Raw genomic sequence first — 19,036 nt, 5'->3', positions numbered from 1 at the left:
GAGACAGCCCCGTGAACAGCTTGGCAGCGGCAGGGCTTGGTGGGGGAGGGGCTGGTCCCAGCATCCAGCCAGCAGCAGGCTCAGGCCCAGGTGTGGTTCCTGGAAGAACTGGGGCGGGGGCGGTGGTGTCAGGTACCCAACAGCACCCAGAAACTATAAGAGGGCTAGAACCCTAACCCATCACGACTAAGATATCGTTGTTTTTTTTTTTCCTTTTCCATAGTGATAGAAGAACCCTTAATTTTGGCTGTGTGCACAGCTGCCTGGTATGAGGACTATATTTTCCAGTCTCCTTTGCAGCTGTGAGAAGCCATGAGACTACATCCTGGACGACAGGATGCAAGTGCAGGTGTTGTGCAGCGGCTTCCAGAAGCCTTCCTTAAAAGGCACCTGGAGTTGAGGAGGAAGTGGAAATATTAGAACCCTCCCACATTGCTGGTGGGAATGTAAAATAGGGCAGCTGCTCTGGAAAACAGGAGTTCTTCAAAATATTCAACAAGGAGTGACCATATGGCCCCAGTAATTCCATACCCAGGAATCTAAGAGAAATGAAAACATATGTCCATACAAAAACTTGTACATGAGTGTCCACAGCAGCCCAAAGTGGAAACAGACTAAATGTCCATCAACTGACAAATGGATAAATAAAATGTGGTATATCTATACAATAGAATACTATTTGACAATAAAAAGGAATAAAGTACTGATGCATACTACAACGTGGATCAGCCTTGAAAACATTCTGTTAAGTGAAAGATGCCAAACACAACGGACCACATAAATGATTCCACTTATATGAAATGTCCAGAAGAGGTAAATCTATTCAGACAGAAAGTAGATTAGTGGTTGCTTAAGGCTGGAGGGGAATGGGGAGTGACTGCTAATTAATGGGTATGGGTTTCTTTTTGAAGTGATAAAAATGCTCCAAACTTAGATTTTGGTGATGTTTGCACAATTCTATGAATATACTAAAAATCATTCAATTGTGTACTTTAAATGTGTGTTTTACGGTGTGTGAACTATATCTCAATAAAGATGTGTAAAAAGAAAAGGCAGCTGGGGCTTTCCTTTTGCTTCTTTATCTTCTTCCTCCCTTCCTTTTTCCTATTGGCCGAAATGAGGATGTGATGGCAGGCACTGAAGCAGCCATCTTGAACCATGAGGGTGACTTTGGAAAGCAGGCCATGCGCAGCAAAGCAACAATACAAGAGGAACCTGGAATCATGACTTCAGAAGCTCCTTATTGGCCCTGGACTGCCTACCTTACTGGCTCAGGCTTTCATGTGGGAGAAATAAGCTTCTGTTTTGTCTTAGTCACTGCTATTCTGAGTCTCTGTTACTCACAGTGGATCCTACTTATAAAAGACATATATTGAGACCCAGAGAGAGAGCCTGGACTCTGGATTACGGGGCCCCATGAGCTCCCAGCCAGTGGCAGCCCCTCAGGGACAGAGCCAAGAGCAGAGCTTGTGCAGATGGGGGAAGCTGAACAGCTTCACAGCTGTTCACAGCTTCAGGGGTCCTGGGCTTCACTGCTGACTCAGAGCTGGTTTCCTGTGTGACCCTCATCCCTCTTGGCTTCAGTTTCCCCATCTGTGAAATGAGAGGAATGGACTAGATGATCTCCCAGTGCCTTTCCTGTGTGGGCCTTACAAAGCTGGACCTGATCACATCTCAGTTTGATGAGGACTCTGGATTAGGGGCTCCCTGGCAAGATGTCAAACCCCACAGTGTTCACAGGATGGGACATGGGGCTGGGGACCAGGGAGAGGGTACCCCGATAAGGGGATGAGAGACCCCAGAGACCATCCTTCCTGCCTCGAACTCACCCCTTTCGGGCCACTCACCATCAATGACCCTCTTCACCCGCCAGATCCGGAGCATGACGATGAGGCTGATGGCATCCCAGGGGCTCCTGGGCCCATTAGCCACAGTGGACGCCACCATCGGGGCCAAGGACAGGATGATCACAGCCCCATCAAACACCTGTGAGAGGAGGTGGATTTCAGTGCCCTGGGCCAACTTCCTGAATGTCCTGGGACCAGAGACCAGGTCAGGCAAAGCAGGGGTGCTGGCCAGTGATCCCCTGCACCCCCCCCAGAAGTTCACCCCCATCCCTGGCTGCCTCTCGTGACCCTCCTTAGTCTTTAGGGACCTCCCACCCCAGACGTGCCCCTGAGCACTCTCTCTCCTCCAAGTGACCTCAGCCCATCGCCAGCCTTGGTTCAGACGGCCTCGGGCTGTTCCAAGCTTCTTTTGCAAGCATATGTCTCCAGCATCTTGTCCCTTCTCGGGATGGGGCTTGCATCCCGTGTCGCAGGTTTCCTGTGCTGGCCTCACTGAATCCCTCACTGGCAGTGGAGGCTGAAGGCAGGCCCCTTCCCCCTGGGAAGCAACGGCCTAGAGCCCACGTCTCATCTGCATCTGGTGCTGGTGCTGAGTCTCTAACCCTGCGCGGAGGCAAAGCTCGGAGAGAAGGGGACCCAGCCTGTGCTTCAGCTCTGGGCCTTGACCTTCCATCTGCCTGTTCCAGCCTGGCCTGGTCTGAGACTTCCACAGGCCAGGCCCCTATGTCTGCTCCCAGCATTTGGCCCAAAGAGGCTAAAAAGGGTGTGTGGTGGGGAATGGGGTGGTGAGGAAGGAGTGGGCAGCAGACACTGACAGCCTTGCCTTGTCCTGTGCACACCAAACTCTGGGGGTCAGCCAGCCTCTCCCGCACCTCATCTCCACCCACCACACGCCACCTGCTTTTATACAAAACAAAGCAACCGGTTTGCTCTGCAGAAACCCAGGCTGAGAAACACTTTTATGGTTCCCCCACTCAGCTCTCTGATCATGGGGCCATTTTAGAGTGGATTTGTTTTAAAACACATTTCAAAAGCTTTCCAAAATGATTCAAGAATAACTTTTTATGGCATGGACATATAGACACCACCAAATGTAAAACTGATAGCTAGTGGAAAGCAGCCGCATGGCACAGGGAGATCAGCTCCGTGGTTCGTGACCACCTAGAGGGGTGGGATAGGGAGGGTGGGAGGGAGACACAAGAAGGAGGGGATATGGGGATATATGTATATGTGTAGCTGATTCACTTTGTTATACAGCAGAAACTAACACACCGTTGTAAAGCAATTATACTCCAATAAAGATGTTAAAAAAAAAAAAAGAATAACTTTAAAAATTTTGCAGAAAGTCAAGGAGATTTTTTAGACCATTCCTTTGCTGGAAACTTTCTCAGTTCACCCCCCTCCCCACCCACCCAAAGGCACAGCTGAACAGACTCCTGTGTCCAGTGTGGGAAGGAGATGGCCTTTGTTGATGTCTCCCACCCTGGGATGGATGGGACAGTGACATTTCCTGGCTTCCAGGATGGCTGGCTTGGGGGGTACAGATGGACATTGGTCTTTACCTCTATTTTGTTTTCAATGTAATCCCAGATCCCGAGCACCACTATCCGAAGAACAGTCTGAGAGGAAGTGAGAAAAGAGGTTATGGTTATTGTTCTCCCTCCCCCCTCCTCCCGGCGGAGAGGATTCCAGAGCTCGGAATCAAGGGCTCTGCTTCCTGTTCAATAATGGGAGAAGTCTTCACCACCCCCTAAGTGTTTCTCAGCCCACGTGCTCTCTCCACCCCCGCTTTGAGTGCCCTAGCTCAGGTCTGCGTCACCGCCTGTGCCAGCCCCTGGCTAAGCACCTTCAATGCTCCCATTACATACACATACACTCTGAATCCTTGGAATGATACGCAGGACCCTGCCTCCTTCTCCAGTCATCTGTTGCACTCCTGTCATGTCACAAACCACTTGCAAATCAACAAATATGCAAGCTCTTTCTCCTTTGCCTTGTCTTTGCATGTGGCTTTGACTCCCGCATTGACTTCCCCCCACCCCCAATCTCTCTTCTCTCCTTATACAATAATTGGAATTTCAGCATGGCCACCCAGATAAAGACTACATTTCCCAGCCTTCCTTGCATCTGTAGTGGCCATGTGACCAAGTTCTGGCCAATGGCTTATAAGGAGAGAAGCTCTGTGTACCACCTCCTGGTTGCGACCTTTAAGGGATTAGGCTCGTCCTCCTATTTCCTTCTTCCCAAAGACTAGAATGTGGGTGTGTAGGTGTGGTGGGGAGGTGTCTTCAGTTAGGGAGGGCTGGCAACAAGCATGCTGGGCCCCCACCAGCCCCAAGCCACCACGTAAGCCTTAACTGCCGACCCCACCTTGTTTAATTAAGTCCATGTGTTTTTGGTTTTCTTGTTATAGCATCTTGGCCTGTGTGCTAACCAGCAGGGCCTTTTCCCCTTCCTCTTCCTGGAAAGGCCTTCTCCTTCTGGCCACGGCTCAAACGTCACCTCCATGAAGCTTTTCTACCCTCCCCAGGCTCGGTGCCTCTTTCCTGGGTGTTCCTATAGGCCTTGGAACATCAATCACCACCCTCCCTCCCTTGGACTTTATCTTACTTTGTGGTGACTATCTACCTGATCCCCCAACTCAGGCTCAAGAGACACCGTCTGATTTCTCTCCTTTACCCCTAATCCCTGGCATAGAGTGACACTGAGTCATTACAGGTTGGGAATGAATGAACAAATGCATGCATGTCTGATTCCTTAAAGCCCTCAGGAACTCACTCCAATGCCTCCGCCTTCTGTGGCGGTTTCCTCACCAAGAGTACATCTTTCTCCAAAGAAGATACTTAAAAGCTGGTCTCATATGACCCTGGTACAATTGTCATAGGCCCTTCCTTGAACCAAGATGAGAAGTTCACAGTAATTCACGCCAGGTGAGGTCCCTGCTCCCGCATGCCTATAGTACAAGGCCAGCCATCTGAATGTGGCAAAGCTGTAGAAAGCCTAGGGATCTCTACCCACACTTAAGCCACAAAAAGGCTTGGCTGCTAAAATTTACCTCTTCCCCATAAAGGACTATCCTGAAGAGATGAGAAGGAGGGATGCTGGTGGCGGCCAGCTCTGTCACCACGTTTGAGAACACACAGGGACATGTGGCAGCCTGATGCCCATTCCACGTGGCTTCCCAATCTCTCGCTTAACTGCACCACAGCTTCGAGTGGGTGCAGAGAGATCTGGGTTGGAGTCCAATATCTTGAGGTCACAGCTCAGTAATCGGCTGGCGGTGTGGCCTTGGGCAAGTCAAATAACCTCTCTGGGCCTCAGTTTCCCCTTCTGCTAGAGAGATGAGTTAGAAGATACAAATCTTCCAATTCATTATGAGACTAACATTTGCCATCTGGTACATATCAGTAGGTTGCAGATCCTGGGCCAACCCTCCTCACACATGATCCTCATTTTACTGAAGGGGAAGCTGAAGCTCAGGGAGGTTAAGGAAGCTGCCCAAGGTCACTCAGGCATTGGGAGGGGAGTCGGCCTTTGGACCCGGAGGTGTTTGACTTTTGGGCCCAAGCTGCATAAGAACGCCAGATACTGTCCTAGTTTCTTTTGCTGCTGTTCACTCCCTCGAACTGTGCTGACTTTGAAACTCAGTATTTGTCTCCTCTGAAATGATACACCAGCCACATCCACCTCAAAATCCCAATTCTGGGGCTCCCACGGCAAAAAGTCCAGGCTAGCACAGAGAGGAACAGGGCCTGGTCCGGATGTGACACCCCCTTCTCCCCGCCCTGCTGCTGCTTCGTCTTTGGAAATTGTGGTCAAATATACAAACATGAATTATACCATTTTAACCATTTCTAAAACTGAACTGCGGCATTACGCACATTCACAGTGTTGTGTAACCGTCACCACCATCCACCTCCAGAACTTTTTCATCACCCCAAACTGAAACTCTGTGCCCATGAACCATCAACTCCCCCTTCCCACAGCCCCTGGCAACCACCATCTACTTTCCATCTCTATGAATTTGACTCCTCTAGGTTACCTCATTTAAAAGGAATCATCCTGCTTTATAAACAAAGCAGCATTTACTAAAAAGTCAGTGTGGGTATGAGAAAGGGAGCTGGCCAGGCTGAAACTCAGCCAGGAACCCCAGAGAGGGGATGAGCAGACAGCAGACAGCACCGGCGGGGCCTCTGTGCTCTAGGAAGGGATGGAGGTTGCATGGGCTTATGGGTCAAGGTGGTACCAGGTAGGCAAGTGGAACAGCGGGAGTACTGGCCACCTATTTGCCTTCCCTCCTTGCTGGCCCATCCACAGGGGACCCACCCTGTGAGGGAGACGTTCCTTCCTAGCCCAGCCCATGGAAACAGAACAGCCAAAAGGCAGTTGTGGAGATGGCTTGGGAAACAGCTCCTGGGCCAGCCTCCTGCTGTAGATGGGAAATGGCCTGGAACTGGCTGTTCTGAGTCAGGGTCAAAGGTGGAATGAGAACCCAGCTCTGAAACACTCCACCCAGGGGTTTTTCCCCTGCAGCATCCTTAGCTGTCCGTGGAGGTAGGGACCTGGCCATGCTGCCCTGCCGCGTCACGGCCCCCAGCACAGGTCTCATCCAGACTGACTAACCCATTGTTGGCCTGTGTGTCTCAATGTGCAGGCAAGGACCCCCTGCTTTAGCAACATCTGGGGATTTTGTTTAAAATGGAGATTCCTGGGCTCTCATGAAGATCCAGGATGTCAGGATCTCTGGGTGCAGGGCCCAGAAATACGCCTTTTTTTTTTTTTAACAAACTCCCCTGGAGTATCCAACAGAACGGCAGGGATGTGTAAGGTGACAATGCCCTGGGTAAACCCAGGGAGACCACATGCCCAGATGCAAGAAGGAGAAAGAGAGTTAGATCAGGAGTCAAAGGTCAGGTCCCCCTTTTGGGCTCTGACTATCCCTTACTAACCATGGGACATCGGCCGAAGCCCTCAGTCAGCCTGCAGGAAGGCAGAACTAGTGACCCCGTGCTGCCTGCCTCAGGTAGCCAGCTGCTACAAAGCTCTGTTGGAAAGAGCTTTGTTAACAGAACTGCAGGAGGACACTAAGGAGGGGTTATTTTTATCACCCACCCCCACCCCAGGGCCCATGGCCTTGAAATCCTGCCCCCAAGATTTGCAAAGGGCTTTGAGGGGGTTGGGACTGAGGGACCTGGACCCTCAGCTCCAGCTGCCTCTGTCCCACCTGGGACTAAGGGTTTTCGGCCTCCTTCATTCCAGTCTCACCTTCCAGAGATGAGGATGCTCTGACAATCAAGATAGGCCAGAGTCTTGGCAAAGTCTCCAGGATGGCACCATTTATTATTTACTATAATCCAAGCTCTTGTGCCATTTTACAGATGCACAAACTGAGGCTGAGAGGGGCAGGTAAACCTTCTGGTCCCCAGGCCCCTCTTCCTTCCCACCCCAGAGGCCTCATCTTTTCCCTCGGCAAGCCCCGCTCTCAGGAGGGACTCCCCTCATTTCTCCCAAGGGAAGGGGCTCAGGCTTCAGGCAGCACGAGGGGAGGATGGGAAGTCCTGACCCTCTGCATCTGCTCCAGGCCCTGCCTTGCTCAGGTGGCAGCAAGGACTCCTGGCCTCCTGCCGCCTGAGGCCTGAGCCCCTCCCCTTAGGGGAATCGGCCTCTTTCCCTGGGATGAGGCCTGATGAGTTTCCTAGGGTTTAGGAACCCTGGGAGATGCAGGCAGAAACACCTGCTAGTCTATCAGACGCCTTTGAGCAAATTTTTCAAAGGCACCCCTTCCCCAAGCAGAGGGAGATCCCCTGGCTCACTGCCTGGTGAGCAGAGTGGGGGCTGGCACCCTTGCTCCCTGCAGAGCCATCCCCAAAGCCAGGCCCACCAGCCAGGGAAAAGGGAGCAGCACACATCTCGCCCTGAGCTTGTGCCCCTGCAAGGCTGCAGCCGGTGGCGTTGGGGAGCGGGGTGCTGCACGGCTTAGGGGAACAGCCTGGCCTGAGGAAGACACACGATGGGCAGCAGGCCGCTGGGGGCTGACCCCTGGTACTTCCTCAAGAAGCAGATGTACCCTTGGGCAAGTTTTTGCTGCCAAGACGGCTACAGGCTCCCTCCTCTGCAAGCCCCCGGTTAAACTAGAGCAGCAAAAGGAAGACATGGAGTCCAGGATCCAGCTACAAGGAGAACTTAGGAAATGTGAGGAACGTTTGTGGGGGCTAAAAGCAGTCTTGAACTGGTTTGCAAAAGAAAGCTTTGCTGGATGACATGCACAGGTTGAGGGGTGATTGCAGGCAGCACAAGGGTGCCCCGTGGGGTTAGGCGTTGATAAAACAGGAGCAGAGCCAGCAGCCACCCATTCCCTCCTTCACCCTCATTCTTCCAAATCTGTGCGGAAGAGGATGGTGAATGGAGACTGCCTCCTCCCTAGGGGTCTAAAGAGGACCCCCTTCCGAGAGGCAGCAGCTCATATCTCCAGGGACCTGGGCTCCCAGGCACACTGGCTGCACTGTCTCCCGCCATGCTGGGTTCATTTTGGCAGGAGGTTCCCGGCTACCTTATAAGAATGGGTTCAAGACCCACAGGGTAGAGCACAGTGGTGACAACATGACCAAACGGCAGTGAATTAAGCACTGACATGCCCTGGCTGTGTGCTCACCGTGCAGGGGGCACCGTGCTAGGCTTGGGTGACGAAGAGAGAAACTGGAACCCACATGATGTGCAAGGTTTGTCCCAGAACTCCCTCTGGGCATATGAACATCTCCACTTCCTCCATCCTGAAACATCTCTCACTGACCCCATGTTCTCCCAAGTTTCTGAAGAGCTGCCTCCACTAAACCCACTGCAGTCTGATGCCAGCACCCAACATTCCAGGAAAACTGCTCGCCCCCGGTTACCAATGACCCCTCAGCAGCTTCAGGTGTGCTGCCGGCTTCCTTGTTCTAGAAGGCCTCCTTTTGTTTCCAGGATCCCACACCCTCTGGGTTCTCCTCCCACCTCCCTGGCTACACCTTCTCAGTCAGCTTTCCATCCCAAAATTGTTTCCTGGGGCTCCATTTCTTCTCCTCTCACGCTCCCTTATCCCCGGACAATTGCACCCTTGGCTTCAACTCGCACCCGACACCCTGAAGCCCCACCCAGTCCACGACTCCAGCTGAGACCTCCTCCTGCAGCAGTTCCCAGGCTTAGCACAGGGCATCCCCACCCCCTCTTAGGAGGCCAGCATCCCCCGGAAGTCGTGCTCACCCTCACTCTCGCTCGCACGTGCCCCCTCCCCCAGGGTGGCCGGTCCCCAAGTCCTGCAGAGTTTAGTTCCTTCAACTCCGTCCAGCTTGTCCCTTCCTCCGTCCCACTTCCACTGCTCTGGGTCAAACCTTTAACCTCTTACAGCTAAATGGCACCTCCTAAATAGTCTCTAAATTCCAGTCTCCCCCCACCTCCAACCCCTGCTCCTTACCAGCTGCCAGAGGGATTTCTCTAAAAGTCCAACTTCATCACCCGCTCCTCCTGCCTGGAGCCTCCTCCCCACTGCCTTCAAAACAAGACCCCCACTCCTGAGCAAGACATGGAAGGTATTTCATGACCTGGCCTGGTGCCCAGGACATCTCTCACCATTCCCTGCTGTAGTCAACAACCAGGCATGCTGTGGTCGCTCACGCTGTCCCTTGTCTGCTCTGTGACTGCTGCCTGAAGGTCCTCTATCCCCACCATGCACCTAGCACCTCACACATCCGCAAGCAGCCTGCTTCCCCTCTGAGGTCTCCTACTGACTGCAGCAGGAGACTTAAGCTCCATTTCCGGTTCTCTCATTACACACGTCCCCTTGGCGGCTTCCCAGTAGACTGCAAACACCTGAGCTGGGCCTGCATCTTGATTATCAGGGCAGAATCCTCACGCCCAGTACCACCTACAGCACCTGGCAAGGAGTCACTCAAAAATGTGGGCTGAATGAATAAATTAACAAGAGCTTCCATTTATCAAGTCTTTCCTCTGTGCCAGGCTCTGTATTAGGAGCTAGGAGGTTAATTTTACGTGTCAACTTGGCTGGGCCGCAGGGTGCCCAGATATCTGGCCAGACCTCATTTGGGGTGTGTCCGGGAGGGTGTTTCGGATGAGATTAGCATTTGAACTGGAAGAATGAGAAGAAGCTGATTGCCCTCCCCAACATGAACGGGCCTCATCCTATCCAATCCACCTGATAAAAACAAAAGGCAGAGGGAGGAAGGATTTGCTCTCTCTGCTTGACTGTCTTTGAATTGGGACATTGCAGACTCCGACGTGCACTGAGATGCATATCATCAGCTCTCCTGGGCCTCCAGCTTTTGCCCCCTACAGATCTGGGGCATTTCTTGACCTCCATCACCACGTGAACCAAGAAGTTGTAAATCTCTTTTATTACATAAATATACACATCTAGGTTATATTTGTTGGTTTTGTTTCTCTGGAAAACCTAGACTAATAGAGGAACTTTATACACATTATTTCATTTCTCACAGAATCCCTCTAAGATGGATATTTTTAACCTCCTCTTACAGACGAGGAAGGCTGATGTTCAGAGAAGCAAAGTGACCTCCCCAGGACCAGAAAGCTGGCAGGAGGCTGAACCAGGAGGCTCAGAGCCTGGGCCTGACCTTCCCTCTATGCCACTGGCCCACACGAATGAACTGCCACCTGGGTGGGAGGACCTGCCACGACAGCCAGAAACAGCCAGAAGTGGTGCCAGGCGAGGGCGGAAGGGAGAACTCTGGGCAGGAGAGGAGCAGGAGGTGGCGTCACACGGGCTCAAGGGTCACTGCTTTTAAACCCAAACTGAGTCACACTGAGATGGGGTGAGTCTTCAGGGCTGTTGCTGTTTATAACAGCAGAAAACGGGGAGAAATCCTACAAGTCCAAGATGAGGGTTAATCTGGGGACATTGTACAATGGCTGCGGACACTGTACAATGGCTGCAGCCATTGTATGGCAGGGGATTGCCAAAATGTTAGGATTTGACAAAGCTGGGTGGTGGGAACACATGTGTGCATTAAATGATTCACTATGTTTTTGATGTGTTTCAACTATTTGCTAATTAAAAAAAAAAAACACTAGGTAGAATCCCAAGCATGTGGTTGTAAAAGTATGTACATGAAAAGACATTTGCAAAATATTCATAGACAAAAAGTGGGTTCCAGAATATCAGGTCCACTATAACCCCGTTTTTCTTAAGGAAAAGGTGTGTACATACACACTTGGGCATTGAAAAAGGCTCACTGGGCGTAAACCAAGTTAATAGTGGTTGTCTGTGGGCGATTTGTTTTTTCTCATTTTGTCTTGTCTGTATTTTCTTAATTTTCTACAATGGGCAGAATTATCTTTGTAAACATGAGGATTGTTGTTATACATCAGGGTGATGAGATGGAGACTTGTGCTTATCCAGAGGAGTCACCAGGGACCCAAACTTTGGGTTGTCTGTGTGGTGGCCTCTCAGCTCCTTCTGAATGTCACCCTGACAGCCCGGCATGAGGTCTTGGTCTGTGTCTGAGGCCAAGGGTCACTGAGAATGTGCTTCTTCCCTACTAGGTCCCTCCTCCAGGAGGTAGAAGTATTAGCCCAGCTCTCCCCACTTGCACGGATCAGTTGTTGCTGAGAATGTGGTGTTAAGTGGAATGTTCTGGACCTGGGATTATTTCTAGAATCTCAGAGCTGGAGGGAGGACCTTAAAGGTTATGTTGCATGGCCCAACCACCTTCCAATGATTTTTCATCCCTTGTCTGGTAGCCCAATGAGCTGGTCATCTAGCCTGAGCTTGCAGACTTCCACCAACGGTGAGCTTGACATTGTCTAAAGCAGTACATTCCAACTTGTTTAGAAAATTCATCTCTATATCCAACTTTCATGCTCCCTAAGATCATTGTCAAGGTCATGGCAAATGAAGAAATGAAAACAAGATTTTGAAAAAGAATTTCTCACATGTTTAATTTATTCACGCCTTCATTGGTGGGTGTCAGATGCTCAGCCCTATGCCAGGTGATGGGGGAGACAGAAGACTATACAGGCACACCTTGGAGATATTGCAGGTTCAGTTCCAGACCACCTCAATAAAGCGAATATTGAGTATGGTAGCTCCTCAAAAAACCAAAAATAGAGTTGCCATATGATCAAGCAATCCCACTCCTGGGCATGTATCCAGACAAAACTATAATGCGAAAAGACACATGCACCCCTATGTTCATAGCAGCACTATTCACAACAGCCAAGACATGGAAGCAACCTAAATGTCCATCGACAGATGAATGGATGAAGGGGATGTGGTACATGTATACAGGGGAATATTACTCGGCCATAAAAAAGAATGAAATAATGTCATTTTCAGCAACATGGATGGACCTAGAGATTATCATACTAAGTGAAGTCAGAAAGAGAAAGACGAATACCGTATGATATCACTCATATGTGGGATCTAAAATACAACACAAATGAACATATCTAGGAAACAGAAACAGATTCACAGACATAGAGAACAGACTTGTGGTTGCCAAGGGGGAGATGGGTGGGGGAGGGAAGGATTGGGAGTTTGGGATTAGCAGATGCGAACTATTATATATAGGATGGATTAACAACAAGGTCCTATTGTATAGCACAGGGAACTATATTCAATATCCTATGATAGGGGAATTCCCTGGTGGTGCAGTGGTTGAGAATCCGCCTGCCAATGCAGGGGACACGGGTTCGAGCCCTGGTCTGGGAAGATCCCACATGCCGCGGAGCAACTAAGTCCGTGCACCACAACTACTAAGCCTGCACTCCAGAGCCCATGGGCCACAACTACTGAGCCCGTGTGCCTAGAGCCTGTGCTCCACAACAAGAGAAGCCACTGCAACGAGAAGCCCGTGCACCGCAACGAAGAGTAGGCCCCACTCGCCGCAACTAGAGAAAGCCCATGCACAGGAACAAAGACCCAACACAGCCAAAAATAAATAGACAAATAAATAAATTTATTTTAAAAAATCCTATGATTGGGGCTTCCCTGGTGGTGCAGTGGTTGAGAGTCTGCCTGCCGATGCAGGGGACACGGGTTCGTGTCCCGGTCCGGGAAGATCCCACATGCCGTGGAGCGGCTGGGCCCGTGAGCCATGGCCGCTGAACCCGCGCGTCCGGAGCCTGTGCTCCGCAACGGGAGAGGTCACAACAGTGAGAGGCCCACGAACCGCAAAAAAAAAAAAAAAATTCCTATGATAAACCATAATGGAAAAGAATATAAAAAAGTATATATATGTATAACTGAATCACTTTGCTGTATAGCAGAAATTAACACAACACTGTAAATCAACCATACTTCTAAAAATTTTAAAAGCGAATATTGCAATAAAGCAAGTCACAGGAATGTTTTGATTTCCCAGTGCATATAAAAGTTATGTTTACACTACACTGTAGTCTATTAAGTGTGCAATAGCATTATGTCTAAAGAAATAACGTATATACCTTGGTTAAAACATAGTTATTGCTAAAAAATGCTAATAACCCTCTGAGTCTTGAGCAAGTTGTAATCTTTTCGCTGTGGAGGATCTTGCCTCGATGTTGATGGCTGCTGACTGATCAGGGTGGTGTTTGCTGAAGGTTGGGTGACTGTGGAGATTTCTTAAGATAAGATAACAAGAAGTTTGCTGCTTGGATTGACTCTTCCTTTCACGAATGATTTCTCTGCGGCAGGCAATGTTCTCTGATTGCATTTTACCATAGCAGAACTTCTTTCAAAACTGGAGTCAATCCTCTCAAACCCTGCTGCTGCTCCATCAACTAAGTTTATGCAACATTCTAAATCCTTTGTTGTCGTTTCGGCAATCTTCACCAGCAGTAGATTCCATCTCAGGAAACCACTTTCTTTGCCCACCCATAAGAAGCAACTCCTCACCTATGAAAGTTTCATCATGAGACTGCAGTAATTCAGTCACATCTTCAGGCTCCACTTCTAAGTCTAGCTCTCTTGCTACTTCTACCACATCTGCAGTTATTTCTTCCACTGAAGTCTTGAACCCCTCAGAGTCATCCATGAGGGTTGGCATCAACCTCTTCCAAACTCCCATTAATGCTGCTATTCTGACTTCTTCCCATGAATCATGAATGTTCCCAATGGCATCCAGAGTAGTGAATCCTTTCCAGAAGGTTTTCAATTTATTTTGCCCAAATCCATCAGAGAAATCACTAACTGTAGCAGCTAGAGCCTTACAAAATGTATTTCTTAAAGAATAAGACCAAAAAGTCAAAATTACTCCTTGATCCATGGGCTGCAGAATAGATGTTAGCAGGCATGAAAACAACATGAATCTCCTTGTACCTCTCCATCAGAGCTCCTGGGTGACCAGGCACATTGCCAGTGAGCAGTAATATGTGGAAAGAAAGTAGGTATCAACAGTGGGCTTAAAATATTCACTAAACCATACTGTAAAGAGATGTGCTGGCATCCAGGCTTTGTTGTTCCATTTTACAGCACAGGCAGAGTAGACTTAGCATGACTCTTAAGGGCCCTAGGATTTCCAGAATGGTAAATGAGGATTGGCTTCAGCTTAAAGTCACCAGCTGCCTAAGTCCCTAACAAGAGAGTCAGCCTGTCCTTTGAAGCTTTGAAGCCAGCACTGACTTTTCCTCTCTTGCTATGAAAGTTCTAGATGGCATCTTCTTCCAGTAGAAGCCTGTTTCGTCTACATTGAAAGTCCTTTGTTTTGTGTAGCCACCTTCATTCATGATCTTAACTAGATCTTCTGGATAACTCGCTGCAGCTTCTACATCAGCGCTTGCTGCCTCACCAGGTACTTTTACGTAATGGAGATGGCGTCTTTCCATCAACCTCATGAACCAAACTCTGTTAGCTTCCAACTTTTCTTCTGCAGCTTCCTCGCCTCTCTCAGCCTTCACAGAATTAGGGCCTTGCTTTGGAGTAGGCTTTGGCTTAAGGGAATGTTGTGGCTGGTTTGATCTTCTATCCAGACCACTACAACTTTCTCCATAGCAGCAGTAAAGCTATTTCCCTTTCTCAGCCTTCGTGTGTTCACTGGAGTAGCACTTTTAATTTCCTTCAAGAAAGTTTCCTTTGCATTCGCAACTTGGCTAACTGTTTGATGCAGGAGGACTAGTTTCTGGCCTGTCTCTGCTTCTGACATGCCTTCCTCACTAAGCTTCACCATTTCTAGCTTTTGAGTTAAAGTGAGAGATGTGTGACTCTTCTTTTCACTTGAACACTTAGAGGCCGTTACAGAGTTATTAACTGGCCTGATTTCAATACTGTGTCTCAGTGAATAGAGAGGCTGAGGGAAGGGAGAGAGACTGGGGAACAGCTGGTGGGTGGAGCAGTCAGAACACACAAAACATTCATCGATTAAGTTCGCCGTCTTACAAAGGATTCATCTCCAAAATTTACAAGAAGCTCATGCAGCTCAATATCAAGAAAACAAACAACCCAATTCAAAAATGGGCAGAAGACCTAAATAGACATTTCTCCAAAGAAGACATACAGATTGCCAACAAACACATGAAAGGATGCTCAACATCACTAATCATTAGAGAAATGCAAATCAAAACTACAATGAGGTATCACTTCACACCAGTCAGAATGGCCATCACCAAAAAATCTACAAACAATAAATGCTGGCGAGGGTGTGGAGAAAAGGGAACCTTCTTGCACTGTTGGTGGGAATGTAAATTGATATAGCCACTATGGAGAACAGTATGGAGGTTCCTCAAAAAACTAAAAATAGAGTTGCCATATGATCCAGCGATCCCACTCCTGGATATATATCTGGAGAAAAACATGGTCTGAAAGGATACAGCACCACAAAGTTCTTTGCAGCACTGTTTACAATAGCCAAGACATGGAAGCAACCTAAATTCCATCGACAGGGGAATGAATAAAGAAGATGTGGTACATATATACAATGAACTATTACTCAGCCGTTAAAAAGAATGAAATAATGCCATTTTGCAGCAACACGGATGGACCTAGAAATTGTCATACTGAGTAAAGTAAGTGAGATAGAGAAAGAGAAATATCATGTGATATCGCTTATATGATACAAGTGAACTTATTTACAGAACAGAAACAGACTCACAGACTTAGAGAACGGAATTTATGGTTACCGGGGGGAAGGGATAGTTAGGGAGTTTGGGATTGACATGTACACACTGCTATGCTTAAAATGGATAACCAACAAGGACCTACTGTATAGCACGGGGAACTCTGCTCAATATTATGTAACAACCTAAATGGGAAAAGAATTTGAAGAAGAATAGATACGTGTATATGTATACCTGAATCACTTTGCTGTACACCTGAAACTACCACAACATTGTTAATCAACTATACTCCAACATAAAATAAAAAATAAATTTTAAAAAAAAGAAGCACAACCCTCTTGCCTTCCATCTGATGACTGAGGCTCACCAGGGCCCCCCTGGGAGGAGGAAGCAGGCAGGAGAGGGACCCCTCACAGATCCAGAATCTTGGGGTGGCTGCTGATGTGCACAGATGAGGGAGGCCCTGGCTCAGTTTAGTTTGGCAACGGCCCTCGCTTGGCACACAGCACAGGTAACCCAGCAGGCCAGACTCCCTCGAGACCCAGCGCAGCCGAGGACAACTTTAAGAGGCAGTGCCGGGGAGAACGAGGTGGCCCTAATAGCTGATGTTAAAGGAAACCTTGATCAACTGACAGGTGGATACACAAAATGTGGTCTATCCATACAATGGAATAGTATCGAGACATAAAAAGGAACAAGGCACTGATGCATGCTACAACGTGGATGAACTTGAAACCGTGCTGCATGAAAGGGCCAGACACAAAAGGTCATACATCGGGCTTCCCTGGTGGCACAGTGGTTGAGAGTCCGCCTGCCGATGCAGGGGACGCGGGTTCGTGCCCCGGTCCGGGAGGATCCCACATGCCATGGAGCGGCTGGGCATGTGAGCCATGGCCGCTGAGCCTGCGCGTCCGGAGCCTGTGCTCCGCAACAGGAGAGGCCACAGCAGTGAGAGGCCCGCGTACCACAAAAAAAAAAAAAAAAAAGTCATACATCATACAATTCCGCTTATATGAAATATGCAGAAGAGTTAAGTTCATAGAAACAGATTAGTGGTCGGCGGTGGCTGGGGAAAAGGGGGGATGGGGGAGTGGCCACTTAATGGGGACAGGGTCTCCTTTGGGGGTGATGAAAATGCTTTGGAACTAGGAAGGGGTGATGGTCACACAACACTGTGTGTGTGCTAAATGCCACTGAACCTCTAAAATGTTTTGTTATGTAAATTTCACCTCACTTGAATCCTAATGATAATAAATAGGAGGAGGACGAGGAAGAGAACGCTGCAGCTGCAGCCACTGCCTTGAGGCTCCTGTCTAGAAGGCCAGCCGTGGGTTGGCTTTCTCCTCTCCCAGGAAGAGCAGGGCCTCTCTGCATCTCCACCCCAATTAGGGGATGGGGCCGACACCCCATGACCTGTACTAAGGCCCAGCCTGGCCGGGCCCCAAGGCCTCATGCGGTCTCAGGAAGAGAAGCTGCTGGCCTCCCTGGTGGCAAGTGGTTGCTGGGCCTGGTCTCAGCCAAGGGCAGGGGGGCACTTTGGAAACACCGTTAGCACAATTCTCCATCTGGATTCCGAAGGCTCTGCCCCATCTCGGTGCTGCAGGGCCCCATGGAAGTGGGATGACCCTGCCTGACCTAGCACGGCAGGACCCAGAAGCCTCCCAGGCACCCATTTTCACCTCGGGCCCCTGTAGGGCACCCAGACAGCCTGACTGGGTGCGGGGCGCCTGCTCTCACCGCTTTGAAAAGCACCTGCCTCACTGGTGAATAGCTCGGCCTATTTGAATAGATGTCCTCAAACTGAGGCCAAACCAGCGCTGCACTTCTCTTCTGTGGGCCTAGCTCTGTCCTCCGGGGCATCTTCCCTGGAGCCGCCCTCAGAGCTCTGAGACGGGCAAGGATGGGCTGGCCCACTGCACACCCACCCCGAGGCCTGCATCTGTCCCACCTGCAGGCCTGGCAGGTTTCTGCTCCTCCTATAGGCCTCAGTTTCCTAACTCACAAAGTGTCCCGCCCAATTCAGGGGCTGTCCTGAAGCTCAGTTGAGACAAGGGGTGGAATATCGCTCAGCACAAGGTGAAAGGCTGCCTGGCATCAGGAGTCCTTTGGGTTGGACTTTCTTGGAATTTGCCTGTGACACCACACCCATGTTAAGTCATCTGGCTCGGACTGACTCCCACCCTTGGCCTGCAGCCATTTCCCAGAAGAAGAAAGGCCAGCCCCGAAGGGGTGGCATTCGCTTCTCCCTAGGTGAGGCGGCATGCCAGTTGTGCTGGGTTTGTAGTCAGAGGTATTCCAGGGCTGGGCTTTTTCTTTCTCAGTTGCTGGCCCAGGCCCTTCCCCCAGATACTTGGTCTGCTCCCCACCTGCCGGCACTAGGGCCATGGGGAGGATGCAGTGGTGACGGACCAGACGAAGAGTCCAGAGCCTTGGGCCGCTTTTGGTGGGAACTGGCTGTGTGACCCTGGGCTGCCGTCCTCGTCCATGTGGTTTTAAAGGGACATTGCTGGCATTTTCAGCAGGCAAATAACGCAGGGCCTGCTCTGTGGCTGAGGGATGTTTGGCTGCCCTGGCCCTTCCCACTAGAAAGGGGGAGTCATTGTGCCCCAGTCATTGTGCCCCAGTCATCGTGAGAAGCACAGACACCTTCGCACATTTCCAGCCCACCGGGGAGCAGGGGGAGGGGGCCTCTATGGGACTGTTCTAACCTCTTCGGATGCTAGGTTCTGCTGGGAGCTCCGTGGAAACCCCGGCTTGCTAGCTGGGCTGCCTCCTCACGAGATCACTGGGTACCAGCCCCTCTGCTCACGCTGGGCTGGGTGTACTGGGGGAGGCAGGTCTCCCTGGTTACTTTCCTGTTACGCCTCTGTTACCTCTCTGTTACTACTCTGTTACCCCTCTGTTACCCCTCTGTTACTCCTGTTACCCCGTTACTCCTCTGTTACTCCTCTGTTACTCTCACCTTACAGCTCCACCCCCACCCTCACCATCTCTAACCAGGTCCAAGGTCACAGTCATCCTCCGCCAGCCCCCAGCTCTCCCTGCTGAGCCTGTGGGAAGCCCAGCCTCTTCCTTGGCTTGGGGGTGGGGGCGGAGGGGGGATCTGAGGCCGCGATTCCTCTGCACTGGCGCTTGTCTGTTTCAGGTGG

At 50.1% G+C, this 19,036-nt stretch overlaps 1 protein-coding gene across 3 annotated transcripts in view; it reads right to left on the bottom strand.

The window, feature by feature from the left end:
- Positions 1-19,036, bottom strand: part of TMEM266 (transmembrane protein 266) — a 167,898-nt gene that overhangs the window by 69,713 nt on the left and 79,149 nt on the right. For all 3 annotated transcript variants that reach the window (XM_089906944.1, XM_022580133.3, XM_089906945.1), the window contains 2 exons: positions 3,410-3,466; positions 1,848-1,986 (listed from right to left, as the gene is read on the bottom strand). In XM_089906944.1, the coding sequence (XP_089763070.1) occupies positions 1,848-1,986; positions 3,410-3,466 (196 nt within the window). The remainder of the gene's footprint in view (positions 1-1,847; positions 1,987-3,409; positions 3,467-19,036) is intronic.

Source organism: Delphinapterus leucas, chromosome 2 (genome assembly GCF_059928025.1).
Source record: "Delphinapterus leucas isolate spDelLeu-1000000601 "Yukka" chromosome 2, BTC_Dleu_Yukka2, whole genome shotgun sequence".
NCBI classification, from domain to species: Eukaryota; Metazoa; Chordata; class Mammalia; order Artiodactyla; family Monodontidae; genus Delphinapterus; species Delphinapterus leucas.
Note: the sequence above shows the minus strand (reverse complement) of the source record. Positions and strands in the feature narration are given on the sequence as shown.